Raw genomic sequence first — 24,316 nt, 5'->3', positions numbered from 1 at the left:
TTCTAACTGGGGTTGAGGCAAAATTTTGTTTTGTTTAAGCAAAATGATGGAAGTAATTTTCTGCAGCTTCCTAAACTTTACATGAGCATAGTTGGTTTTGGTGAGTTTCCAGTGGCGCCAGTACAGCTCAGTCATAATTCCAGTTATTTTCCTTCAGTTTTGTGTTAATTAGGATTCTTGGCTGCAAGTGAAATAAACTCATCTTGAATTATCTTAGACTAAAAGAGGAATTTAATGGAAGAAGGCTGGGCTGTCTCACATGAATGAGAGATTGACTAGCCAAACCGTGTAAGGGCAGGGACACATGTGGGCAACAGGATCAACTAGAATCTGAGACTGAATCACTGCCAGGACTCTATCCAGGTCTTATCTCTGCTTTTATGAGCATCATGGCCTTGTTCTCTTTCCACCTACAGAGTGGCATCTTTCATATGGTAGACATGGCCATGGATAGCTCTTGTGACTCGGGAAGGAGTGATACTTTCTCTCTGGTCCCAAGTATAGAATTTGGAGGAGTGCTCTGATTGAAGTTTGGGTCAGATGTGCATCCCTGAGTCAATCAGCAGTGGCCCAGGAAGTGTGAGCTCTGTGTTCTTTTTAAAGAGACATCACAAATAAGTGGTCTATTAACTTCTAATAACTGGCCTTTGATACATTTTGGCTAATCATTAGACCACATTGTAACACTATAAAAGGCACAAAATATATATGAAGATTTTGATTATGAATATTTGCATTAGATTCAATCACAATAATCCTGTCTTTTTAGGTAACCAAACTAATAGAAGATAGCACTTTATCCAAATCTGTGAAGAATGCTATAGATACAGACAGACTGTTAGACTGGCTAGTTGAGAACTCAGTTCTGTCAATTGCATTGGAAGGTAAGTTGCTTAAAAAAGGTTACCTAACACATAAATAATATATTTCTGTATAAAAAAGGTATGAAATTGTTGCTTTGACTATATTAGCCTTTAAATAATCTTATAGCAAGTTAATATTGCTTTGAATAAATAGAATCATATTTAGAAAGTTAGTGTTCACTGTATCTGTTTGCCTCTCTGGTGTTTCTTCTCTTAGGCAACATAGACCAAGCACAATACTGTGATCGTATAAAGGGAATTATTGAACTCTTGGGCAGTAAATTGTCTTTAGATGAGCTCACTAAAATTTGGAAGATACAGGTAAGTTGATCAGAATTATTTTTGCCTTTTTCTGACATTTTTTTTCAGTAAGGGTGAAGGGTGGTGACTCTCTAAAGCAGAGACTTACTGCCCATGGATAAATAAATAATAATTGAAGTCACAAAGTATCTATAAGCAGATTTAAAAATGAGACACATAATACTCTCAACTGAGACCCTCAAAATCATTTATACAATGTGAAAAGTGAGTATGTTTTTCTTGTAATTAGTTTAAATTGTTTTTAAGCCAGTTGAAAATACTTTGTTCTCCTCTTGAAATGAATATGTCAGATTGAGAACTTGATTCTCATCTTTTTTTACATTGTCTTTTTAGAGATTTAATGCTTCTAGGAATTTAAACAAGGCCAACAGATAACCATTAATAATGGTTGCTTCTTGTAGCCAATTTTATCATGCAAGTGTATGTATGCTGTTAGACTAGAATCAATTTATCTTTGTTACTGTTTTGCTTTTGCTTCTATAAATCAACAGGGAAAGACGGGTTTTTCCAGTCTCCAAGACTTAACTTTCTTCCCAATGTCTTCTTTTCTAGTCAGGACAATCATCTACTGTGATCGAGAATATCCATACTATTATTGCTGCAGCAGCTGTCAAATTTAATTCAGATCAGCTTAATCATTTGTTTGTTCTCATTCAGAAGGTATGTGTTCAAACATGCTTACTTTTAAATATTTCTAAAACAATCTTATTTTGAAGTCTCCTCCCTCTAAATTAGCAGTGTTTAACCGTACTCTTCTTACTTTATTAAACTTTTTTAGCTCAAGTTTAAAGTTTTTGCCTATTTTGCCAGTGTGATCAAATGGGAATGGGAAGCAGTTCCTGTGTCTTTTCTTTTTCGTTCTACAGAGCTGGGAGACCGAGAGCGATAGAGTAAGACAGAAGCTATTGAGCCTGATTGGACGAATAGGCCGTGAAGCTCGCTTTGAGACCACTTCTGGAAAGGCAGGAGAATCAAATGACTTTTTCTAGCTACAAGTACTTAAAGCAGCTTTACTTGCGTATGGGCTGGCTCATCACATGTGGTTTATTGTAGGTGTTAGATGTACTCTGGGAACTGGCTCATCTCCCAACGTTGCCCAGTAGCCTTATTCAGCAAGCTTTGGAGGAGCACCTGACAATCCTAAGTGATGCGTATGCAGTGAAAGAAGCAATCAAGAGGAGCTACATCATTAAGTGCATAGAAGATATTAAAAGGGTTGGTTTTATCTTTGGTCTAGTTTTGTTGTCAGAGCAACAGTATTGTCTGAGTAATTAGAACCAAATAATTTTCCTCCCCTATTATGTAAATTAAACTAAATGTCCTACCTAGAAGCTCATACCTTAGAGTCCAAAATTGGCAAATTATAGGTACTGCTTTTACCAAGTCACTTATATTTCTTAAAATTCATTTTCAGCCTGGAGAATGGTCAGGTTTGGAAAAAAACAAGAAGGATGGATTCAAGGTAAGAATTTGCAGATGGAACCAACTAAAAGGTATACTAATTTAATAATTCCTTTTAATAAATTGAATTATAATTTTAAGATAAAAGTATGTTTTAGTGTTTCTTCGAATAATATTCAGATACACACTGCTGTTTAAATATTTGCTTATGACCTGTGCTTATTATTTAAAGCTTGGGGGTTATTGACTGTCAAAGGGGAAAATAAATCCAGGGTCACATTCAAAGAGTAGTTTTACTATATTATTTTCATAAGATTGTAAGACCTTCAACTTAGTTTTTCTTTTTTAAAATTAAATCCAAAGTATGCACATCTTTAATAAGCACAGTGGATTCTAAATAAATATCGTGTCCATTTTTCTCCCATAAGAGAGAAATGGAGGAACATTCATAGAGTCAGAAGAGAGAAAGAAGGGAAGAAGGAAGTTCATTCGTTGCTGGCACGTAGTCGTTTTCTAGGTGCTTGGTTCAGATGTGTTCCTCAAGTAATTCCTTACGCAAACGGTTATTGAGTGAGTGCCTGCTGCTAGGGCTCGATTTTAGAAGGTAGAACTGGGTAGTGATGGGTGCTGTGAAGTCCTACGCTCCAGGGCTTTGGCCTCCAGGTGACTGTGGACTTAAGGGCCGTCCTTCGAAAGGGTGGGTAGCAGCATATGTAGTGATGATTGTAGCTCTCCTGTTGCTGCAGTCAGTAGCTGCTCACTGGAGCCTGCTTCCGTGGTTGCAGCAGCCCTGATCAGAGCATGTCCTCCTCTCACGCAGGCCCTCAGGTTGCCCAGATGAAACAAAGCCTAGCAGCGAGAGGGGTTTCATTTCACTATTATCATAAGAAAAGGTTTTAGTAAATAGCTAATGGCTTAGGAATTTCATTGGTAAAACATATTTCTTGGCTTTCCTAGTAAGTATTTCTTTAAAGGATCTTGAATACTGCTAATTTACATTAGTAAATTCAGAGACTCAGCTCTTGCTAAGCGGCCTTGGTGACTCAGTAGGCTTTTATTCTCTTAAATTATGCTTGGTCATAAAGTTTAGTTGGGGACATTTAAGAACTTTGTTATATTTCTGACATTGAAATTTGATCAAGTGAATTTTCTACATTAAAATCGTTCACAAACTGGAGCTGGTAATGCTCAGGTTATGATTAATTGTTCCTTTAATTCAACAACATTGCTCTCTTTCTACTCAGATACAATTTGAATTTTCTCAGCTCAGTGATTCAGATAATTTAGCACCCTCTGTCTTTATGATTGAAACTCATCCAGAGTTATTTAAGAAGTTTAAATCTTTCAATAGTAATAGTAAGAGGGAAAGGGTATCTATAGAAAATGGTCTTTTCTTCACAGTAACAGATACATTTCTTTATAGGTATGAAGGTCAAAGCTGAAGGGACTTTTTCCTCCCTCCAGGGAAATGGCTTTTGAAACCAGAAAAATCCTTCCTGATCCCTGTTCCTTCCTTGTTACAACTAAGCAGTACTTTAGCCCTTGTAGCCAGTAGCATCGCTGCATCTTTATTGCTTCTCTTTGCAGTCGCTTCATTCATGTCTATTGTTTGATAACAAAACTCAAAAAGTAACAGGGAGAATTTTGGAGTCATTTTGTGAGTCTTGAAAGGAATATTCTTCCTTTTTTGTATCCCACTGCTCCCAGTAAAGAAATTCTGACGTACCATTCTTTCATTTCAAATAATAATAACTTGCATTTATACATAGCACTTTTCAGTTGACTGAGTGCTTTTGCAGATACTCTCTTAAAGTACACATGGCTGAAGGGGGGCAGTGGGAAGATCAAAGCCCCCGATATGACTCCAGGCAGGGGGTTGAGTTATATACTGCCACTAAAGGTGTTTTTCTATGCTATGCCCTTTCCTGCCAGGCAGCAAGGTGGGCTGACTGGGAATTATGTCTCCCTGCCAGGCTACACAGAAACTAAGCAAAGGGTAAGACAAGATCACCCACCTCTTACTCCCCTCCCACCCCCCAGCTACCTCTACTCCTCCAACTGATTCCCTTTCCCTCTGCTTTTGACACTCTTAAAATTCCCAAGTTCCATTATTGTGTTCAGAAATTCTGACCTTTATTTCTCAACTTTATTTCTGTAGATTCTGCCAGGATACCCTTGGCTTCCTTGGTCCTCTTTCCTTTGCTTCCTTTATACCTTCCACTGTCTGCCCCCAACCCTTTCCCTCTTATTGCACTTATTTTTTACTTCGATTAAAAAGTTTAAATGTACTCATCCAAAAAAAAATTACTAAACCAAAAAAAGTCATTTTTACTCAATTAGTGGTGTTTGTGTATTCCTTAAGTCATTATATGAAGGCCTCCTAGCACAGTGCCCAGCAGCCTTTCAATAAATATTGGCTCCCTTTCTCTTACCTCTTCCCCTTCCTCTGTGAGGACACTAAAATCGTTACTTACCCATACCTGAGGGGCCTCCACTTGCCAAAACATACAACTGAAAGTAAAACCAGCAAGATGCCCTCAGTACAACCTCACAGTGATGTGCTTAGCACAGGAGGAAATACTTTTTAAATGTCCACCCATGTAAAAATTTGAACTTGGTTCTAGGTAAATGGCTAGGTCTGGTAAAACAAGGCAGATGACGAACTGGGATATTCAACTTTGAGAAGAGAGAACTCAAGAAAGAATAGGAAAGCTTTTTCAGCTACTTAGAGGATTGTTATAGAAGTTTGATTCAGCTTAACTTTTTATGTCTCCTAAGAAGTTATGGGAAGGCATGTTGCAATATGATAGGGCAGTGAACTTCCTATGAAAACAGTCTGACACAGAATGCACTGCCTCCTGAGTTCCTCATCACTGGAAACACTAGAAGACAAGTTTTGTAACAAAAATGAATAAGGAAAGTTTAGGCACAGGTTTGCAGGCTAAACTAGTTGACCTCTACGGCTTCATCTAACATTAGGAGTCTAATTTGGATATACCATTAACTCCTACTTATGAAACCTCAGCTTCATTATCAGACATTATCAGATATGTTCGTTTTAATTGTTTACCATAGTCTTCTGCCCCTTTTATAAATGGAGAAGAGTAATTTAAATTTTTCTTATAACATAGCAACATAATGTTATAGATATGATGGAATAAATAACATCTGTCTTGTTTGCTAAACTGTAGAAAGGCTATATCAGGAATACTTTTTAGATTCTAAAGGGTAATTTTCAATGTTAAAGAAAATAATCTAACCGTAATTGACTTAATTGGTCATAATGATACTTTTTAATATACCTGATTATTTACTAAAGGGTTTATATTTATATCCTAATGTTTGTAATCCTTTTGGAAGGTATGAGTTCGGACTTAAGCCTTAGAATTTTAATCTCTGTCATTTTGCAACTTTTATATCCTAGCAGAAATATTCTAGCTAGTCTTGCAAGTAGTTGGCCTTTAATACATACCTTATTTCTCTGATTCTAAGATGCCAGTGATTGCAACATGCATCACAGGTTTAATCCAGTATGTACAGCCTCACTGTGGCACACCGCTTCTCATTATCTAGTGTAGTGCTTTGGACTTCTTTGAAATCTTTAAGATTGTAGAATTTTGAGGCACGTTGAAGAATATGGAGTTTTGTGTCCTTTTTTTGTAAAAACTCAAGCTGCTTTTTTCTTTCATTAAGTTGTATATACTACAAGTTAAACAGTTTCTCTTGAATCAAGGTGCAGCTTTGGACAGAGAGACGTTTAATGCCAAGTGATACAGCCCTTCACAGGGTATGAGTCTGTCGCACCGAATTCTCCTGGCTCTGAAGAACACTTAAGTCTGAGACCACTGGCAGTTATTCTTTGCTTTTAATTGAATTGATGGACACGACAGGCTAGTCAGTGCTATAACATAGTGTAATGTTTTTGATAGCATTCAAGAAACAAATCAGTGATCTACATTTAAGTTAAAAAGCCATCCTTGTTTGGTGCTAAACTATGCCAGGTAACAGCAGAAATGATGGGTAAATGAACAGATACCTTTTGAAAACAGCTAAGTTTGCACATACTCACATAAGGACAGGTATATCTAAACTTACTCCTATGCCTAGTGGCTGGTAAGTTTCTTTGATACAATTGTAAGAAGTGTCCATTTCAGAAATGTTAAAATTTATAAAACCTATATCTTAGAATCCAGGAAATACGGTATTTGCTGATTGGCTAATCTCTAGGAAAGCCAGTATTATTTAGGCAGTAGCTGTCTCACATTTACGTATTTAGTAGTAAGATATTTTTCTGCAAATGACATCAAAAGTAGTTTTCTGCCCCATAGGCATCTTCATCTTACAGAAAGACTTAAAGAAGCAAGGCTTTAAAACAATAATACAGTTTTTAAAGTAAAAGCTAAGGACTTAAACTGTTACTCAGTGTTTTAGAGAGTTACTTTTCAATTGATCGATACTATTTAATCTGACATTCCTACAACCTTTATAATGAAATCACATAGTTTGAAAGATGCTAGTTATTCAAAAGCAATTCTCTTTTTAAAGAGTATCGCATGAATATCAGACTTTTCAGATATGTACTTGAAGATCTGGATTGTCATGTACCAGTTTCAGAAATAACATATTTGAAAAGTGTTTTGAAAAATATAAAGTATAAGTGTGAAGTGGCTGTAATAATTAATAAAAGTAGAATTCTCTCATAAAATTGTTTTAACTAGGAAATACAAGCAGACCATGGATATTTTCTTTAATATTTAGACCACTATTAGTATCTTGATCATATCATTGGTATCTTAATCATGTAATTGTAGACAACCATATTTTTATACCATTTTAGTTATCAGCCAGTTCAGCATTATCCAAGTTAAGCTTTTGCCATCAATTTATTTTATTACGTCAACATATCCTAGCAGCCTGTGCTACTTAATCTATCCTCTGAAGTTGCTAATTCCTTGTCGTCTGTTTTTTGCTGATGTACCCCTATACATTTACTATCACTTCACATCCACTCCTGTTTGCAGTTCTTGGCTTTAGGATTGCATGCAGAATAAGAAGTTGAAGACTGAATTATGAGTGCATGGAGATAAACTATAAATGAGCGATGTGAAGAGAAAAATAATAGAATGTGTAACAATAAAACCTAATTGACTTGGAAATTTTTTGTAGCTAATAAATTTAATCTGCTATTTATTTCTAAACTTAACTAATGTAACTTCTTTTTAACTCTAGTCATCTCAACTTAATAATCCCCAGTTTGTATGGGTAGTACCAGCTTTGCGTCAGCTACATGAAATCACCCGCTCATTCATAAAACAAACCTATCAAAAGCAAGACAAGGTAAGAGTATAGTTATATTTGATTATTATACAATTACTTGCATAAGCTTTTATAATAACAAACATCAAAAGATTGCTGAGTTTTGTAGTGACTGTATTACAGTTTTATGGTCATTAATGTAATTCATTTATATTACTTAATAATCTTGAATTTAAACATCATTCTGCTTTCATTTCTATGGAACTTTTCTTTTGCTATATCCGTAACTCATTTATTTTTTATTTCCTTAATTTACAAAGTAAGCCAATGTTTAAAAGTTAATGATATTTTAGAAATTTGTTTGAAAAGATTCAAAGATTTATTTTATATTGTGAAAACATGAGTTTGCTTAAGGAGCTAGAGCTTCCTCAGTGTAATAGACTTGGGGTTTTTTTGTTTGTTTGTTTGTTTGTTTTTTAGTGTAACAGATTTGGGAAGAAAGATCTGGAAAAGTATGCAAGAAGTGAAATAGTTCTTTTGAAAGACTTTTTTTTTTTTTTTTTTAAAGAATCCCTTTTAAAAGCAGAAATTTACCAGGGAAGTTTATTAATTCTATAGTAATCCCCTAGTAAATGTACATACCAGACTGATTTTATTTACTTTTATGTAGGAAATATGAGTGAAAAACTCTGTGTTTGCTCTTCCTCAACTACGTGCTAAAATAGAAGCTTGTATTAAACTGACAAAATAACTGCGCATTCTCATACCATTTTTCTTTTTGTTGTTTTCGCCAAGAGCATTATTCAAGACTTGAAGAAAAATTTTGAAATAGTAAAATTGGTAACAGGAAGTTTGATAGCTTGTCATCGGCTTGCAGCAGCTGTGGCTGGACCTGGAGGCTTAACTGGTTCAACACTAGTGGATGGCCGATACACTTATCGGGAGGTATCTGGCATTGTGCTTTTGTTTCATGATTTACAGTATTCATTTGGCCTTTTTGCACTTGAACTATAAAAATCATATTTATTGGGAGTAACTCTAAAGAGGTAGCATGAGGTGTCTTTGTCATAATGGAACATTTTTGTATCTTGACAATAATCACCTCAAAATAAAAGTTCAGAAAATTGATATTTGTGGGTAAATCTTTCAGTAAATCACCCAAGATAACTGCATATGATATGGTAATAAAAATAAACATCTTTTCTTTGTCTTTGATCAGAAATAATAACTGTCAGTTCTGTGGCTAATGGCCTTTGTTTTTCAAATCTAGTGGTTAGTAATAGTTTTTTTAAAAATAGAAAAATACCTTAACTCACCAGTTGTGTTGTGCTGTTTTACTCTGAGATTGCCGAAATTGTATATTTTTTCTATCTAAAGTCAACTGAGTTTGTGTTAGACTTCAAGTAGTTTCTGCTACATTGTATTGTCAACTTGTAAACAGATTTCTCACATTTACTTTACCCTAAGTTATATGAAAAAGCATTAGGTAAAACTATTTTTTTAATTTCAAAATTTTTTTGTTTTAAAAAATTTTTCTTTTACATATGAATGCCTGGAGTTAACTAATTAGCATTATTTCTTTTTCCAGTATTTAGAGGCCCATCTAAAATTTCTGGCATTTTTCTTGCAAGAAGCTACTCTGTATCTGGGTTGGAATCGTGCCAAGGAAATCTGGGAGTGTCTTGTGACTGGCCAGGATGTTTGTGAATTAGATAGAGAGGTAAGAAGATATTGTGGATGGAGTAAGACAGCAGTGGGACTTAATAGTATTTCACTTTTTTGTGTGTATCTCACATTTTTGTGTGTGTCTCACATCTTCAATTCTAAACACTTTTCAATTTACTAAGCATACATTTATACTAATAAGCTAGGAACTATAAGTGTTGAAAAGATATTTTATATAATATATATCTGTGATATAGACAAGTGTGTGAGATCTTTGGTAAGTCTGATACCATTCTGGATAAAACCAAATTCAGCCAAGTGAGTACAGCAAAAGAATTCTTGGTGTGTCTTTTAGTATTTTTTTCCCTCCCATGAAACTAATTTTAAATTAACCAGCAGAAAACTTTGAGTTCCTATAATGATGTTGTATCCCGGAAACGCTAAAGAAGGAACTGATACCTAGACAGATCTTTAGAACTGCAGTTACACAGCTGAAAATGGATTAAACCAGGAGCACCACACTGCTTTGACGTTTTCTAACAGTGAATGGCTGTTTCCTCATCTCATTTTGTAGAATAGTGTTAACTACATCATAAGATTATTGAAAGGACTAAGTATGTGACAGTGCCTAGCACAGTCCCTGGCACATAGTAAGGCTTATTAATAAATGTTGATAGTAAAACCAAAGTGAAAAGCATGAATATATATTTTCATTATCTAGAGGAAAGTTTGCTGTAATTAACTGCTTTATTTAGTTCCAGAGTTAGAACCATTTCAGTTTTGAGTGGTATTAAGGCAATATAAATTTCTAAAGAATTAAAAATAATTTATCTTTGCTTTCCCGGTTTGGAATATGTATTTGCCTGAAATGGATTTTAGTTACAGAGTGATATTTGTCTTGATCCGCAGATGTGTTTTGAATGGTTTACAAAAGGGCAGCATGACCTTGAGAGTGATGTTCAACAGCAGCTCTTCAAGGAGAAAATTCTTAAATTGGAGTCGTATGAAATCACCATGAATGGTAGGGAAGAAAAACGTAAAATCATTTTTTCAGTTCTTTAAAGTAAGAATTTTATACTTTTCTTCTCAGCCCACTCTCAGAAGCAGCTAACCATTTTGGGATATCCTTCTGGACTTTGCCTTATGCACATAAAGACACATCTATATATACATATGTTTATATACACAGATAAATTTCTTTTTACATGAATGGTATTTTTAAATTATATAGGCTAATTGTCAAGCTGTCTTTTCATGACATTACTTAGTACGAAAAGGATTCATTTAAGGTGAAGATTTGTCAAAGTATAGAAATCCTCTTTTCAGTTGTTTCTTTTAATTGAGTTTTTTTATTGATATGTATTTTACATGCTATAAAATTTACTTTTTTAAGGTGTGCAATAAGTGCTTTTCGTATATTCACAAAAGCTGTTCAACCTTCACCGTTTTTAATCTCAGGATATTTTCATCACCCCAGAAAGAAACCATGTAACAGTCACTATCCATTCTCCCCTTTCCCTGACCTCTCATCTACTTTCTGTCCTTATAGATTATTCTAATCTGGACGTTTTATATAAATGGAACCATATAATATGTCACCTTTTGTATGAATATTTGGCTTCTTTTATCACCCTGAGACATAATGTTTTCAGGGTTCACCCAGGTTTTAACACGTACCAGAACTTCTTTCCATTTTATGGCTGAGTAATATTTCATTGTATGGCCATAACACATTTTGTTTATCCATTCATTAGTTGATGGTCATTTGGGTTCTCACCAGTTTTGGTTATTACCAATAATGCTGCTGTAAACATTCATATACAAGTTTTTATATTCCTAGGAGTGAAATTGCTGTATCATATCATTAATATTTGAGGAACTGCCAATCTGTTTTGCAAAGTGGCTGCAGCATTTTATAATCACACCAGCAGTATATGAGGGTCTGATTTCTTCACATCTTCTCTAATAATTATAAACTGTCTTTTTTATTTTAGCCATTCTAGTGGTTGTGACATGGTATCTCGTGGCTTGATTTACATTTCCCTGATGACTAAGGATGATGAGCATCCATTCATGGGCTTATTGGTCATTTATATATCATCTTTGGAGAAATGTCTATAAAAATCTTTTTCTCATTTTTAAATTGGGTTATTTGCCCTTTTATTTTTGAGTTGTAAGTGTTGTTTATATATTCTGCATATTCACTCCTTATCAGATATGCGATTTACAAGTATTTTGTCCTGTGGGTTGGCTTTTCACTTTCTTGGTAGTCCTTAGAAGCACAAAAGCTTTCAGTTTTCATGAAGTTTATTTATTTTTTTGTCATTGTTGTTGCTTGTGCTTTTGATACCATATCTAAGAGACTATTGCCTAATTCAAGGTCTTGGAGATTTGTGCCTATGTTTTGTCCTAAGAGTTTTATAGTTTTAGCTCTTGATATACTTTGTCTTTTCATTGATTATCTGTGGTACCTAGAGTGCATGAATTTATCTGACATTCTATAATTTCAGGTTTTAACTTATTTAAGACTTTTTTTGAAAATGTGAATCTCTGTGATCATCGATTGAAAAGACAAGGAGCTCAGTTGGTAAGTAACATTGTTTTCAAATGTAGAAAATTTGGAAAATCTAGTAAAACTAGACATTCAGCAAAACACATGTGTTATAATTGAGAGAAAACATGAGGTTTTTTTAAAAAGAATGGGCGCCTCATTGACTGCGGGCTTCTGCATGGACGAGGGCGCTTCTCTTAGAGTGTGAGGAGGCTGCGTTTCTCGAACAGGTGACTTCTCAGACCCCTCTTTGCTTCTTGCTGATCTGGGGCAGCCAGCGGCCTCCTGCGGCTGGGTGAACGTGGAGTAGGGATAGTTCCAGCCAAGCTTCCAACCTCTCAGATCTAGCAATTCACATGTACCTGAAAAAGTACCAAAATCTTCAATTCTGGGATTGCAGGGGCAAGGATTTGGGGGGAAATATATATATATATTTTTTCGGTACGCGGGCCTCTCACTGTTGTGGCCTCTCCCGTTGCGGAGCACAGGCTCTGGACGCGCAGGCTCAGCGGCCATGGCTCACGGGCCCAGCCTCTCCGCAGCATGTGGGATCTTCCCGGACCGGGGCACAAACCCGTGTCCCCTGCATCGGCAGGCAGACGCTTAACCACTGTGCCCCCAGGGAAGCCCTAGGGGGAAAGTTTTAACAGACAAGGAAGCAGGAAAATGAGGACCTGTAGAATGTATACAGCTTATGTTTATATTTACGTGAGCACCTTGAAAAAGAAAGGCAAAAAAATAACTCTTTTTCCAAGTCTGTTTCATTCATGACCTGACTTCCTAGGTGGTAAGAATTTTAACAAGATCTTATAAGGCCTGGATCCTGCCATTTCTAACTGAGCTTTGAGAAGACAAGATTGAGCCCCAAGGATTAGTAACTACCTCTAACCTGACTCTCTTTCCTTTGAAGAAAAGCTCGTGAAGAGGGTGCCCATATTATTCCTGTTTTGTTTCTGCTTTAGTAGCCCATCTGTGTAGAGTTCTAGCTTAGGTTTAGGAATGTCTGGAGAAAAATCTCCATATCTGTCTTAGTTCCATGGAAGTTGTCCAGTGTTTCTGTTGTTGGTCGTTTCTTGTTTTAAAGTTCCATATCAGTATAATGATGTTCTCATATGTAGCTTGGTTTTTGCAGCCTTAATTCATTTTGAACTTGAAGAGGTGTGGAGTTACAGTGTAGCAGAAAATAACTGTAATTTTGTGACCTTGGTGTGCTGTATACTTTTCTTTCTTTTGAACAGTATGTAGAAAAGCTGGAATTGATAGGAATGGATTTCATTTGGAAAATAGCCATGGAATCACCTGATGAAGAAATTGCTAATGAAGCTATTCAGTTAATCATAAACTACAGTTACATTAATCTAAATCCTCGGTTAAAGAAGGTGGGTATTTAAGGAAAGAAGGTACACAAAAAAGCAGAAAATAATATATTTTAAATTGCTGAGTTGGCATGCCTGAAAGTCGGGCTTCTTTATTTTGACATTTTATCCTTAATAATGATTACAACCAAATGCTAGACTAATTTTAATTTCCATATGCCTCTTACTTTTAGGATTCTGTATCATTACATAAGAAATTCATTGCTGATTGCTACACAAGATTAGAAGTGAGTAGCAAATTTTATTTAACCTGTTTTTGAAATAGATGCTTTGGGTTTTTTTTTCCTTTTATAATGTTGTGTTTTGAGATCGTGTATAATGTTGATATTTGTAGCTGGATCCTACTGGAAGAATTTGCTAGCAATACTGTATTGTGGACATAGGGAACAGGCATTTGCCCTAATGCCCACAATGTAGAAGTGTATTTTACAGGAAATCCTTCCTTCTCCCTCCCCATCCCTTTTCCCTGCTCCACCTACCCACCCTACCCCCACCCCCTTTTGGGGGTATAGAAACTGTCTTCAGAAAATAGGTCTACTGTACTTTCCACATTTCTGATAGATTCTTTTTCTCCTTTTTCTGTCCAGAAATTTTATACAAGCACTTCTTTTCCCATCCTTCCCCATGTGTCACTTTGTTTATATCATAAATGCTATTAAAGGCCATAGCAGCACACTCAGTAGTGGGTAGTGTTGGGTGTCTTTGTCCACTAGAAGCCTGCAGTATAATACTATCTCAATAAATTAAACTTTCTGATGATGAATATGTGCTGGTGATGAATCTGTACAGGAAGGAGTTCCCAAGTTGTGACTTCCATCCAAATATGCCATCATAAAAACATTTAAAGTATTCAGGTATCCCTAAATGAGGTGCCATGTAAGTATTAACACATGTAGAATGGTAGTTCTCAATTCGAGGTTATTATACCTCCCAGGGGACATTTAGCAATGTCTGAAGACCGGTTCGGTTGTCACAACTAGAGGGGTCCTACTGGCACCTAGTGGTAGGTGAGTGGTGAATAGAAGTCAGGGTTGCCACTGAGCATCCTACAATGTCCCCGACAGTGTTCCACAACAAAAAAAGTTTCCAGCCCAAAATGTCAGTAGAGCTGAGATTGAGAAACCCTGATATAGAGAGATGATTTTCTATTTCGTAGGCAGCCAGTTCAGCGCTTGGTGGCCCCACTCTGACACACGCTGTGACCAGAGCAACAAAGATGCTTACAGCAACTGCCATGCCAACCGTAGCCACGTCAGTCCAGTCTCCATACAGGTAAGTGATTGCAGGAGTTACAGCGAATATGCAACACCTAAATGTAGATCAACTTAAAAAAAAATAATTGGAATCTTTTCTTTCCTTTGGAGATATCTCAGTTAATTGTTCATTTCCTCATTTTATTTCATATCTTTTTCAAACAGTCATATCCTGGGAAATTATATATTCCCCATCACGTATTTTATTTGATTCATTTTACTTTTACTGTGTGTAACACGAGTAGCCTACTCTTTATGATGGAATCAACATATATTCATTGTATGAAGAGTAATTTTTTTCAAGTTTGAAATATTTACTTAGCCCTCTTATAACTTTTCTCATTGAATAGTCAAATCCAGGGCACCAATAGCATAAGCAAGATGAAGTGGAATATGATGATTGATTAATATTGTACATTGTGATATAATCATAGTTAAAATGTTTTATTTAAAATCATTTTTCAAAATAATTTTTAATAAGAACTTTAGCCCCAAATATTTGTGTTAAAACTTTGAACTGACATCTCTTAATCACATTGCTGTGTTGAGCATTTTCAGATGTTGTCAGTGAAATCTGAGTTCAGTGTTATAGGTCTTTGATATAGTAAGGAGAATAGATGAGTATTTAGAAACATTAGATTGAAGTAACTAAAATACTTTTGTGGGGTTTTATGTGCCTTTCATTACTGGTAAGCATTCCCCAGTCAGTGATGCTCAGGAAACCTTGGCAGGTGATCAGAGAAGGGCTCCCTCTCTATGCCTCACTCTGCTGCCCTCTAGTGATTGGTGCTCATAAAGTCTTTTTCAACTCCTGGAATCGCTTGATGTGTTTATGTATGTGTGTATTTATTTCTCTTTATTCACAGTTGGGGATATTCCTTTCTTTTTAAAGCCGTCCTTTAGAAGAGGAGTCAAGGCAATATCCTTGCTCACATTCTTCTTTATCTTCTTTTTTAAAATGAGCTGAGTACCGTGTAGTGATACATTATTAATTATGAAAGAAGCCAATGGAACTCAGCCCTCTTGGACCTCTTTTTAAAATGACAGAAAGTGATTATAGATTCAACTCACGATAAGAACATTAACATGACTTTTGCATTCCCACATTCTTGGAAGTGTATCTCAAATAGACTTTCATTAAGAATTCCTAATTACGTGTTTGTAAAATGTAGTCTATATCTGTGACCTAGGTCCTTAACGATTCATTTGTCTGACAAACCAGACTAGAAATGCACTTATAAACTATTGGATTGGGATTTCCAAACCGCTGCTTCTTTAAATAAGCATGCTATTTGTTTGTCTTTTCTAACTGCTTTGTATTCTGAATCATTTCATATTTGACTGTTACAGAACAAAACCACATGATAGTTTTTAAATATTCTCATTATAAACCCTAAACAGAGTTACTAAGAATATGTAATTTCAGAGTTGCCTTTGAACCAGTACATGTAGTTTATCTCATTCACTAGTCTTAAAAGAACTCTTCAATGACCATAATTGTTCCACTTATGGGAGGAGGAGTTATTCTCTCATTTGTACAGTGTTTGCAGTGCTCTCTGTGATTTAATTCATCATTGAGGCAAAATAAAACAGTTCACTCAACAATTCACTTGTTAAGCACTTAAGTATTTCCTAAAGAGGTTCCATCTGAATATCAAGTTCTGGTTTCTACCCACAGACTGAAAGAATTTAGAACTCTGTTAAATGCGTTTAACCAACTCTTTTTAAAGTCAAATTTCCAGTACTGCTAATCAGCATACTTACTGTTAGAAAATCTGAAAACTTTCCAAATTTAGAAATACACCTGTACAAAATACTTAGACTCTCTGGAATAGTAAATATTTAAATTAAGGGCATTTGGATTTTCATTTGTTGGTGTTAACACATGTAGTGTTCAATAAAGTGTGGAGCTGTGACTGTACAAGCTGCTGAATGTTGGCGTCCTGTTATGTCAAATGATAAGATTGCTTAAGTCTAACCAAAAGAGATCTCAGGTCTCACTTTCAGAGTCTGTGAGAGTGCCACAGTTCCTTGCTGTGTGTTTTCTGTTCCAGAGATTGTTATGTCTCTTGATGTGTGTTGATTTCTTAAGTACTTTGAAAACCCTTGGGATAACAAATTCTTACGTTGTATGTTTTAACTATACAGACTAGTCACTTAAACCAGATGAACAATTTTTTTCGTCCTTTTCTTCTGCCTCATTCTTAGGCTAAGTAAAACAAACAGCAGCTCTCATTTGTGGCATACTTAATGGTTTGCGTTTGTCTTCTAAATTTCAGGCACTTCAGAACTTAGATTCTGTGTTTACAGAATTATGTGGCATATCTTAGTTGTAAGGTTATGAGATTCAAACTCACTGATCGTTCATTCTTGGTGGGTTGGTAGACAAATAAGCCTGCAGACCCAGAGGAGACCCAGGCCCTCTATTTATGGGACAACTGTTTAAAAAAAGAAAACGAAGAAAGAAAAGAACAGGAAAGGAAACATGGGGAGGGGCAGGCTTCTGCCCCATATTCCATCTGTGTGCGACAGCTGTGACCTGCTTGAACCACCTCCCGCTTGAGTGAAAAGGAAGTTTAGTCTTTGCAGATTTCAGTCTTTGACCAGAGAGGGCTAATTGTGATTGTGGTTTTGGTGAAATAGACTGAAATTGAGCTCAAGTCAGCAGTTCATTTCAAGTATTTTCAAAAACATTTTTTTTAATTCATAGATCCACTAAACTTGTAATAATTGAGAGATTGCTGCTTCTGGCAGAACGCTATGTGATCACTATAGAGGTAAGCCTCTCTTCTTTGTAAAGCAACCTTATCATCCTATAATTAGTCTCAATGTGTTAGGAGAGTATTTTTGTGACATTTAACAGTGGCGCTGTGCATCTCACTTGCTGTATCTTTTGACTTGCTATATCTTCTTCAAGGATTTTTACTCTGTTCCCCGAACTATTCTACCTCATGGTGCGTCATTCCATGGACATCTTTTAACTCTTAATGTTACTTATGAGTCTACCAAAGATACCTTCACTGTAGAGGTAGGTTTACATTAAGCTCTGAAGCCATTTCCATATTGTCATGTTATTTTATAAGAACACTGTTGATTGAGATTGAACACTGTTGTTGATTTAGCTGCATGAATGACTATTCTAAAAGCTGTTTGGAAAGCAAATTTAGAATAAAGACCTGAAATGAAAGGAAGCTGATAGGGTATAAGCAGACTCCTAAGTAAATACGTAATATCAGGTGATAACGAGTGTTATAAAGGTTACAAAAGAAGACAGCAGGATAAGATGGGTATACATGACATATTTTAGATAAGAATGGTTAGGGAAGGTCTCTGAGGTGATCACATTTGAACAGAGACTTGAATGAAGTGACAGAGTTAGCCATTTCTGGGGAAGAGCATTCCACACAAAGGGAGCAGCAGGTACAAAGGTCCTGAGGTGGGAGTTTGTTTGATTTATTCAGTGGCAAGGAAAGTGGCTGGTGTGACTAGAGCACAGTGAGAAGGGGAAGAGTAGAAGACACTCCAGTGGAAGAAGGACTTGAGATTTCATTCCATGCATGCTGGGGAATGGAGTATGGAATAGAATTTAAGTACTGCAGGAGGGAAGCCTCACAAGGGCAGGATTCTTGTCTTTGGGTTCTCTGCTGTGTTCCCAGGTTCTGGAACAGTGCCCAGTACATGACAGATGCTCGCTAATAGTTGTTTAAATTGATGAATAAGTGAATTACTCAGAACAGTGTTTCATTTCATTTTACAGGCTCACAGTAATGAAACCATAGGGAGTGTCCGGTGGAAGATAGCCAAGCAGTTGTGTTCTCCAGTGGATAGTATACAGATATTTACAAATGATAGTCTGGTAGGTGTAAATAAACATTTTGTGGCACTTTAGTCTGATACCGGTATTTTCCTCTCCTTTCCTTCTCAGTAATTAAGAAACCACTTTTTACAGCTGACAGTGAATAAAGATCAAAAGCTCCTCCACCAGCTGGGCTTTTCTGATGAGCAAATCCTCACAGTAAAGACTTCTGGCAGTGGGACCCCGTCTGGGAGCTCTGCAGATTCCTCAACCAGCTCCAGCAGCAGCAGCAGTGGGGTGTTTAGTTCATCATATGCCATGGAGCAGGTATTGAGCGATAATATTCAAGCTCAGAACAAGAACGTAACATCATTAAGTTTTGCCTTCGGCCCATATAGATTTGCATGATTATGTCCTTTTCTCTCAGACAAGTCCTGCCCCTTCAGAACTGTATCACTGAGAAATGCTGGGATTCAGGTGGGAGAAGAAGATGCACAATTTGTCAGTCTTCTGAACCAGACTCTTCTGAGTCTGAGTGATTCTGCCTGGCCACTGCTTGCTGCTCCTCTCACATATCTCTCTTCATTGATTCATTGAGTTTCCTCTCCTGGGTCATTCCTATCAACATTCAAACGTGCTGTGCTATTTCTACCATCCTTTTAAAAAACCTTTTTTCACCCCAATTTCAGCTTCAATTCCTGTCCCCATTCTCTCCTTCCCAAATCAGTGAAGCTCCTTGAAAGGGTTGTCTAAGCTCTCTTTACCATGCTCTCTTGACCCCTCTCGAAAATAAACTCTGCAAGGTAATCTGTCATGTCCACCTCTCGATCCTCGTCTTCTTGACATTTCAGCAGTTGATCCATGTGATCACTTCCCCTTGAAATACTTTTTCCCCTTGGCTTTCAGAACCCCCCTGACTCCGCCCTCCCGCTCTGGTTCTCCCTCTTTGGTCTCCTCTGCTGCCTCCTTTTCATCTTCCCGATCTGTGTACAAAGAAGTCCCCTGGCTCAGTCCTTTGACCTTTCCTCTGTCTATGCTCATTCCCTTAGGAATCTCATCCAGTTTCAAAGCGTTATATATTGTATGTATATTGATAACATCCCAATTCTTATCTTCAGCTTGAAGTCTAGGTACATGGAACCAACTGGTTAATCAGTGTCTCCTCTTAAATGTGTGATGGACATCCCAGTCCTAACATCCAAAACTGAGCTCCTGATATCCCCTTTGCCACCACCTCACCCCTAACCCAAACCTCTTCATCCCAGTCTTGCCGTATTTCAGATAATGCCTATTTCATTCTTCTAGTGGCTCATGCCAAAATCCTTGGGTCCCTACTTTCTCTCAAAGCATAGCCCTATCTGTCAGCAAATCCTTGACTCTATCTTTAAAATTCGTCTAGACTCTAGCTCCTTTTCTCTGCCTCCACAGCTTCCACACCAATCTAAGCAGCCATCCTCGCTCAGCTGGAGGGTTTCAGTAGTTCTCTCACTGGTCTCAGGGCTTCTGTCCCTATACCAGTTCAGTCTCTTCTCTGTGTAACACCCAACAGCCCATGATCTCTTTTAAACAGAGTCAGATTATATGCCACTCCTCAGCTCAGACTCTCCAGCGGCTCCCATCTCACTCAGAGTAAGAGCCAGAGTCTTTACTGGGACCTTCAGGGCCTACTTGGTCTATCCCCCCCACTGAGATGTTCCCCCATGACCCACCCTAACTCTCACCACTCCAGCTGCACTGGTCTCCATGTTGGTCCTCAAACAAAGTGGGCCCTGTGCACTTGCTCTTCTCTGTGCTTGTAATGTTCTTTCCTGATACCCATGTGGTTCTTTCTCACTTCCTTCAGCCTTCACTCAAATGTTGCCTTCTTGGTGAGCCTTCTTTGGCAGTCCTGTCTAAACTTGCCACCTATTGATACTCCTGCACATCTCATTTCCCTTCCCTACTTTATTTTTGCCTCTCCCCCCACCAGTGAAATTTAAGCTCCTTGAGAGCAGACCTTTGTCTGTTTTGCTCACTGCTGTATTTCCAACACCTAAAACAGTGCCTAGAACATAATAGGTAATCAGTATTTGTTGAATGATTTTATGAATCAGGGTTTTTTGTACCTTCTCTCTGCCAGGAACTGAGCTCAGCACCAGGGGTACAAAACTAACAAGACCATTCAGTTCTTTATGCTTTTATAGTCTAGAAAAGTAAGATAATACCAGCCCTCGTGTGAAATAAAGGTATTTAAATGACAGAGAGGGATTTTTTTCATAGTATTATGTATAGTCCTTTCATTTAATTACAAATGTAAGATCTTTGCATGGCTGTCTCTAACTTAGAGAGCATAGCCTTGCTTACAGGTACCACAGAACCCTGCAGGGTTAATGTAGTGTTGTGCCGTTTCTTAAAAAGTAGCTATACTTATATGTAGTGAGAACTTAAGAACGAAATCATACTCAGAGCAGTATTATGACAGTTTATCAGCAACAGAAATGACGTACATAGCATCTTTGAGTTTAACATTTTTAAACTATCTCATATTTATCCTGAATTTATTAAAAACCTTCCCAAATATATTTTATAGTGATATCCAGCTTTTTTATTTCTTATACCAGAAAATAGTACTTTAATCACATCTGAATCTCTTCTATACAGTTGTATCCATTTTTTTCACCTTTAAAAAAAAGAGGCCAACTTCTTTTTCTCAACTTAAATTACATATATATCTATGTGGTTGTGTGAGTGTGTGTGTTTGATTATATCACTTTGAATTTGTGGGTTTTTTTGTTTGTTTGTTTGTTTTTGCATTACGCGGGCCTCTCACTGTTGTGGCCTCTCCTGTTGCGGAGCACAGGCTCCGGACACGCAGGCTCAGCGGCCGTAGCTCACGGGCCCAGCCGCTCCGCAGCATGTGGGATCTTCCCGGACCGGGCACGAACCCATGTCCCCTACATCGGCAGGCGGACTCTCAACCACTGCACCACCAGGGAAGCCCTGTTTTTTTTTTAAATACGGTTGACTCCTGTTTTTTGTTTTTTTTTTTCCCACAACTCACACACACACACTGTATTTTATTTTCACAAGAGATAAATAATCTGACACCAGGCATTGTAAATGGATGACCGCAACAATGATTGCAATTACCAAACACGAAACACGCTCTTACTATGTCATAATATTGACATTCAGCCCAGTAATCCTCCACTGTAACGGCTCCTTTACCTTGCAGTGAAAATTGCTTTGTATATTTTTTGCCTCTGAGTCCATGTGGGATTTTTTATTATTATTATTCAAACAGAAAGTCACAAAAATCATAATCATCCTCATCAGTTCACTCAGTCCCATGTAATTAATCTTTTTTTCATCTTGATCTTTCGTTAGCACTTTTATGAATTCATCAGTTTTCCATTAGAGTTCTGAATGAATTTGCTTTTAAATCACTCTGCCTTGTTTGCTCCTGCCAAGCTGTGATCAGCTTCCAACGGTGCCCACCCTCCGTTCTGTTCATCACATCTGCCCTTCCTTTTGCCTCTCTGCCACTGCCTGCTTTTTGGTGCCTTAGCCCCTTTGCCAGCAGGCGGTAGGAGAAGAGAGCCCAGGTGATGAGCACGCTAGCAGAGGGAGTGGTCCCTCACTCTCTGTTCCCGTGCATTGTTGTTTGAGGCAGATAAGCACCATGCTTCCCTCAAGTTTTGCAGGCCAGTCGTTAAGAACCAGGAATTTTATTGGTTGTACCTTTGATTAGAAAAGGAGGAAATTGTTTTGTCAATTTGCATTTATGTTTTGCTTCCTCCCCCAGGAGAAATCCCTCCCTGGTGTGGTGATGGCACTTGTGTGCAATGTATTTGACATGCTTTACCAGCTGGCCAATCTGGAGGAGCCAAGGTAAATAGAAATGTGTACAGAGCTTGAAAGAGAGGAAAGTATTAAAGTTAGGGAACCCAGTAAATGTTCACCTGAAATGTATATTACTTCACATCCCATACTAAGTGACTTTGTTATTGAAACTGTGGTTTGTGTGAAAATAATTAATATTTGAAAAATTTCAGGATAACTCTACGAGTACGAAAGCTTCTGCTCTTGATACCCACTGATCCAGCCATTCAGGAAGCCCTTGATCAACTTGATTCTTTAGGAAGAAAGGTATGAGTATCTTGGATAGTTATTTAACAGGCATGGAAATTTTGTATCATGATTCAGTGAAAATACAGCATGACATCACATTAAGGTCATACGATATCATCTTTCCCATAACAGTTCTTTTTTTCTTTAGAAAAATACCTTTGCTGTAAATAATGATGTCAAATTTTAGAACTGGAAGAGCCTTTAGTATCATTGCTTCCACCTCCTTTATGTTTTATATTAGGAAACCCAAGCGCAGAGTGATGGACGGTTTTGGCTAGGGTCAGACTCTAGTTCTGATTGAGTTGAGATATTTTTCTTCTGTTATGATGCCTCTCTGAATGTGGTTGTTGCGTATGTTTGAGTTGCTTGCGTAAATGGGTTATCATTTAATATTTTCACAGTTGATATTTAAAGTTCCTTTCGTTTAATGTTTAGAATCTTGTTCCTTAAGAGTTGTGTGTATATATATATATATATATATATAATGAAATTGTGTTTTATCTATAATATTGTGTTCTCAGAATAAATTCATTTAGATCAAAGCTGTTAGAACGAAGTTATGAATTTTGTATTTCAGTGATTATAGTTTAGATGAGCTCATAATCGTGTCACATGTACCTTATGTATTAATCTGAGGAAGAAGAGAACTAATGTAATTAAAAACTATATTACTCATACTAACTAAAAAAATTATCAAAACTACTACACTGCAATCTTATAATTTAATTATCAATGTTTGGTGGTACAAATTTTATTTATTTTAATTAATTAATTAATTTTATTTTGGCTGCGAGGGCTCTTCACTGCAGCACGTGGGCTTTCCTAGTTGCAGCACGAGGGCTCTAGAGCGCACGGGCTCAGTAGTTGCGGCACGCAAGCTTAGTTGCGGTATGTGGGATCTTAGTTCCCCAGCCAGGGATCAAACCCATGCCCCCTGCATTGGGAGCACAGAGTCTTAACCACTGGACCACCAGCGAAGTCTCCTAGTGGTACAAATTTTAAAAACGTGGGAACAAATTAGGATGACCCCACTAGTGTTGCTTAGAATACAATCCCAGAAGCATTCCTGTAGGATTGGAATGCTGTTGAGCATTTACTGTCTGTGTGATGGAGTTAACCTCATGTGGCCTTGAGGTTAATTTTTAGAAAATTTCATTGATTTGATTATATTAAAGTCGGAAAAAACATTAGAATGTGTAGTGATATCTGCTTCTCTTTAATTTGTGCTTTTGAGCTGTATATTCCTTTTTTCTTTCTGTTAAACTTAGAAAACATTGCTGTCTGAAACAAGCGCTCAGTCTTCAAAATCTCCGTCCCTCTCTTCCAAGCAGCAGCATCAGCCAAGCGCCAGTTCAGTTTTAGAAAGTCTCTTTCGGTCTTTTGCTCCGGGAATGTCCACCTTCCGAGTGCTCTACAACTTAGAAGTAAGAAACCTCACTTCTTTTTATTTCATTTTAGCAGGTTCATTTTGGCCTAAAGGTTCATGCTTTCAGATATCAGAAATAAGTAAATAGGTTTCTATTATTATCGAATGGTTTGTTAAAAAAAATTAAGTTTTAAAAAGTAAAAAATAGAATATAAATTGAAGTATTTCGTTGTTTCGGACTTTGAAAATGCTCAGTTTTCTTTTTCCGTTTATACCTGTGTGCATTGTTATACTTGCAAAATAGCATGTAAATAAATAATTAGGAAGCGTTATGTATTAAAATGTGTCATTATCTTCC

The 24,316-nt window shown here is 37.0% G+C and overlaps 1 protein-coding gene across 1 annotated transcript in view; it reads left to right on the top strand.

Moving 5' to 3' along the window:
* The window catches only part of USP24 (ubiquitin specific peptidase 24), a 147,946-nt gene that overhangs the window by 61,084 nt on the left and 62,546 nt on the right, over nucleotides 1-24,316 (top strand). The window contains exons 11-31 of the mRNA XM_065873524.1: nucleotides 770-884; nucleotides 1,081-1,184; nucleotides 1,737-1,844; nucleotides 2,051-2,146; nucleotides 2,238-2,399; nucleotides 2,599-2,646; nucleotides 7,815-7,922; nucleotides 8,637-8,786; nucleotides 9,430-9,561; nucleotides 10,416-10,527; nucleotides 12,017-12,093; nucleotides 13,296-13,436; nucleotides 13,607-13,660; nucleotides 14,590-14,705; nucleotides 17,397-17,463; nucleotides 17,604-17,714; nucleotides 18,444-18,542; nucleotides 18,636-18,809; nucleotides 22,267-22,352; nucleotides 22,517-22,610; nucleotides 23,861-24,016. Coding sequence (XP_065729596.1) covers nucleotides 770-884; nucleotides 1,081-1,184; nucleotides 1,737-1,844; nucleotides 2,051-2,146; nucleotides 2,238-2,399; nucleotides 2,599-2,646; nucleotides 7,815-7,922; nucleotides 8,637-8,786; nucleotides 9,430-9,561; nucleotides 10,416-10,527; nucleotides 12,017-12,093; nucleotides 13,296-13,436; nucleotides 13,607-13,660; nucleotides 14,590-14,705; nucleotides 17,397-17,463; nucleotides 17,604-17,714; nucleotides 18,444-18,542; nucleotides 18,636-18,809; nucleotides 22,267-22,352; nucleotides 22,517-22,610; nucleotides 23,861-24,016 — 2,310 coding nt within the window. The remainder of the gene's footprint in view (nucleotides 1-769; nucleotides 885-1,080; nucleotides 1,185-1,736; nucleotides 1,845-2,050; nucleotides 2,147-2,237; nucleotides 2,400-2,598; nucleotides 2,647-7,814; nucleotides 7,923-8,636; nucleotides 8,787-9,429; nucleotides 9,562-10,415; nucleotides 10,528-12,016; nucleotides 12,094-13,295; nucleotides 13,437-13,606; nucleotides 13,661-14,589; nucleotides 14,706-17,396; nucleotides 17,464-17,603; nucleotides 17,715-18,443; nucleotides 18,543-18,635; nucleotides 18,810-22,266; nucleotides 22,353-22,516; nucleotides 22,611-23,860; nucleotides 24,017-24,316) is intronic.

This window comes from Phocoena phocoena, chromosome 1 (assembly GCF_963924675.1).
Source record: "Phocoena phocoena chromosome 1, mPhoPho1.1, whole genome shotgun sequence".
Classification (NCBI taxonomy): domain Eukaryota; kingdom Metazoa; phylum Chordata; class Mammalia; order Artiodactyla; family Phocoenidae; genus Phocoena; species Phocoena phocoena.
Note: the sequence above shows the minus strand (reverse complement) of the source record. Positions and strands in the feature narration are given on the sequence as shown.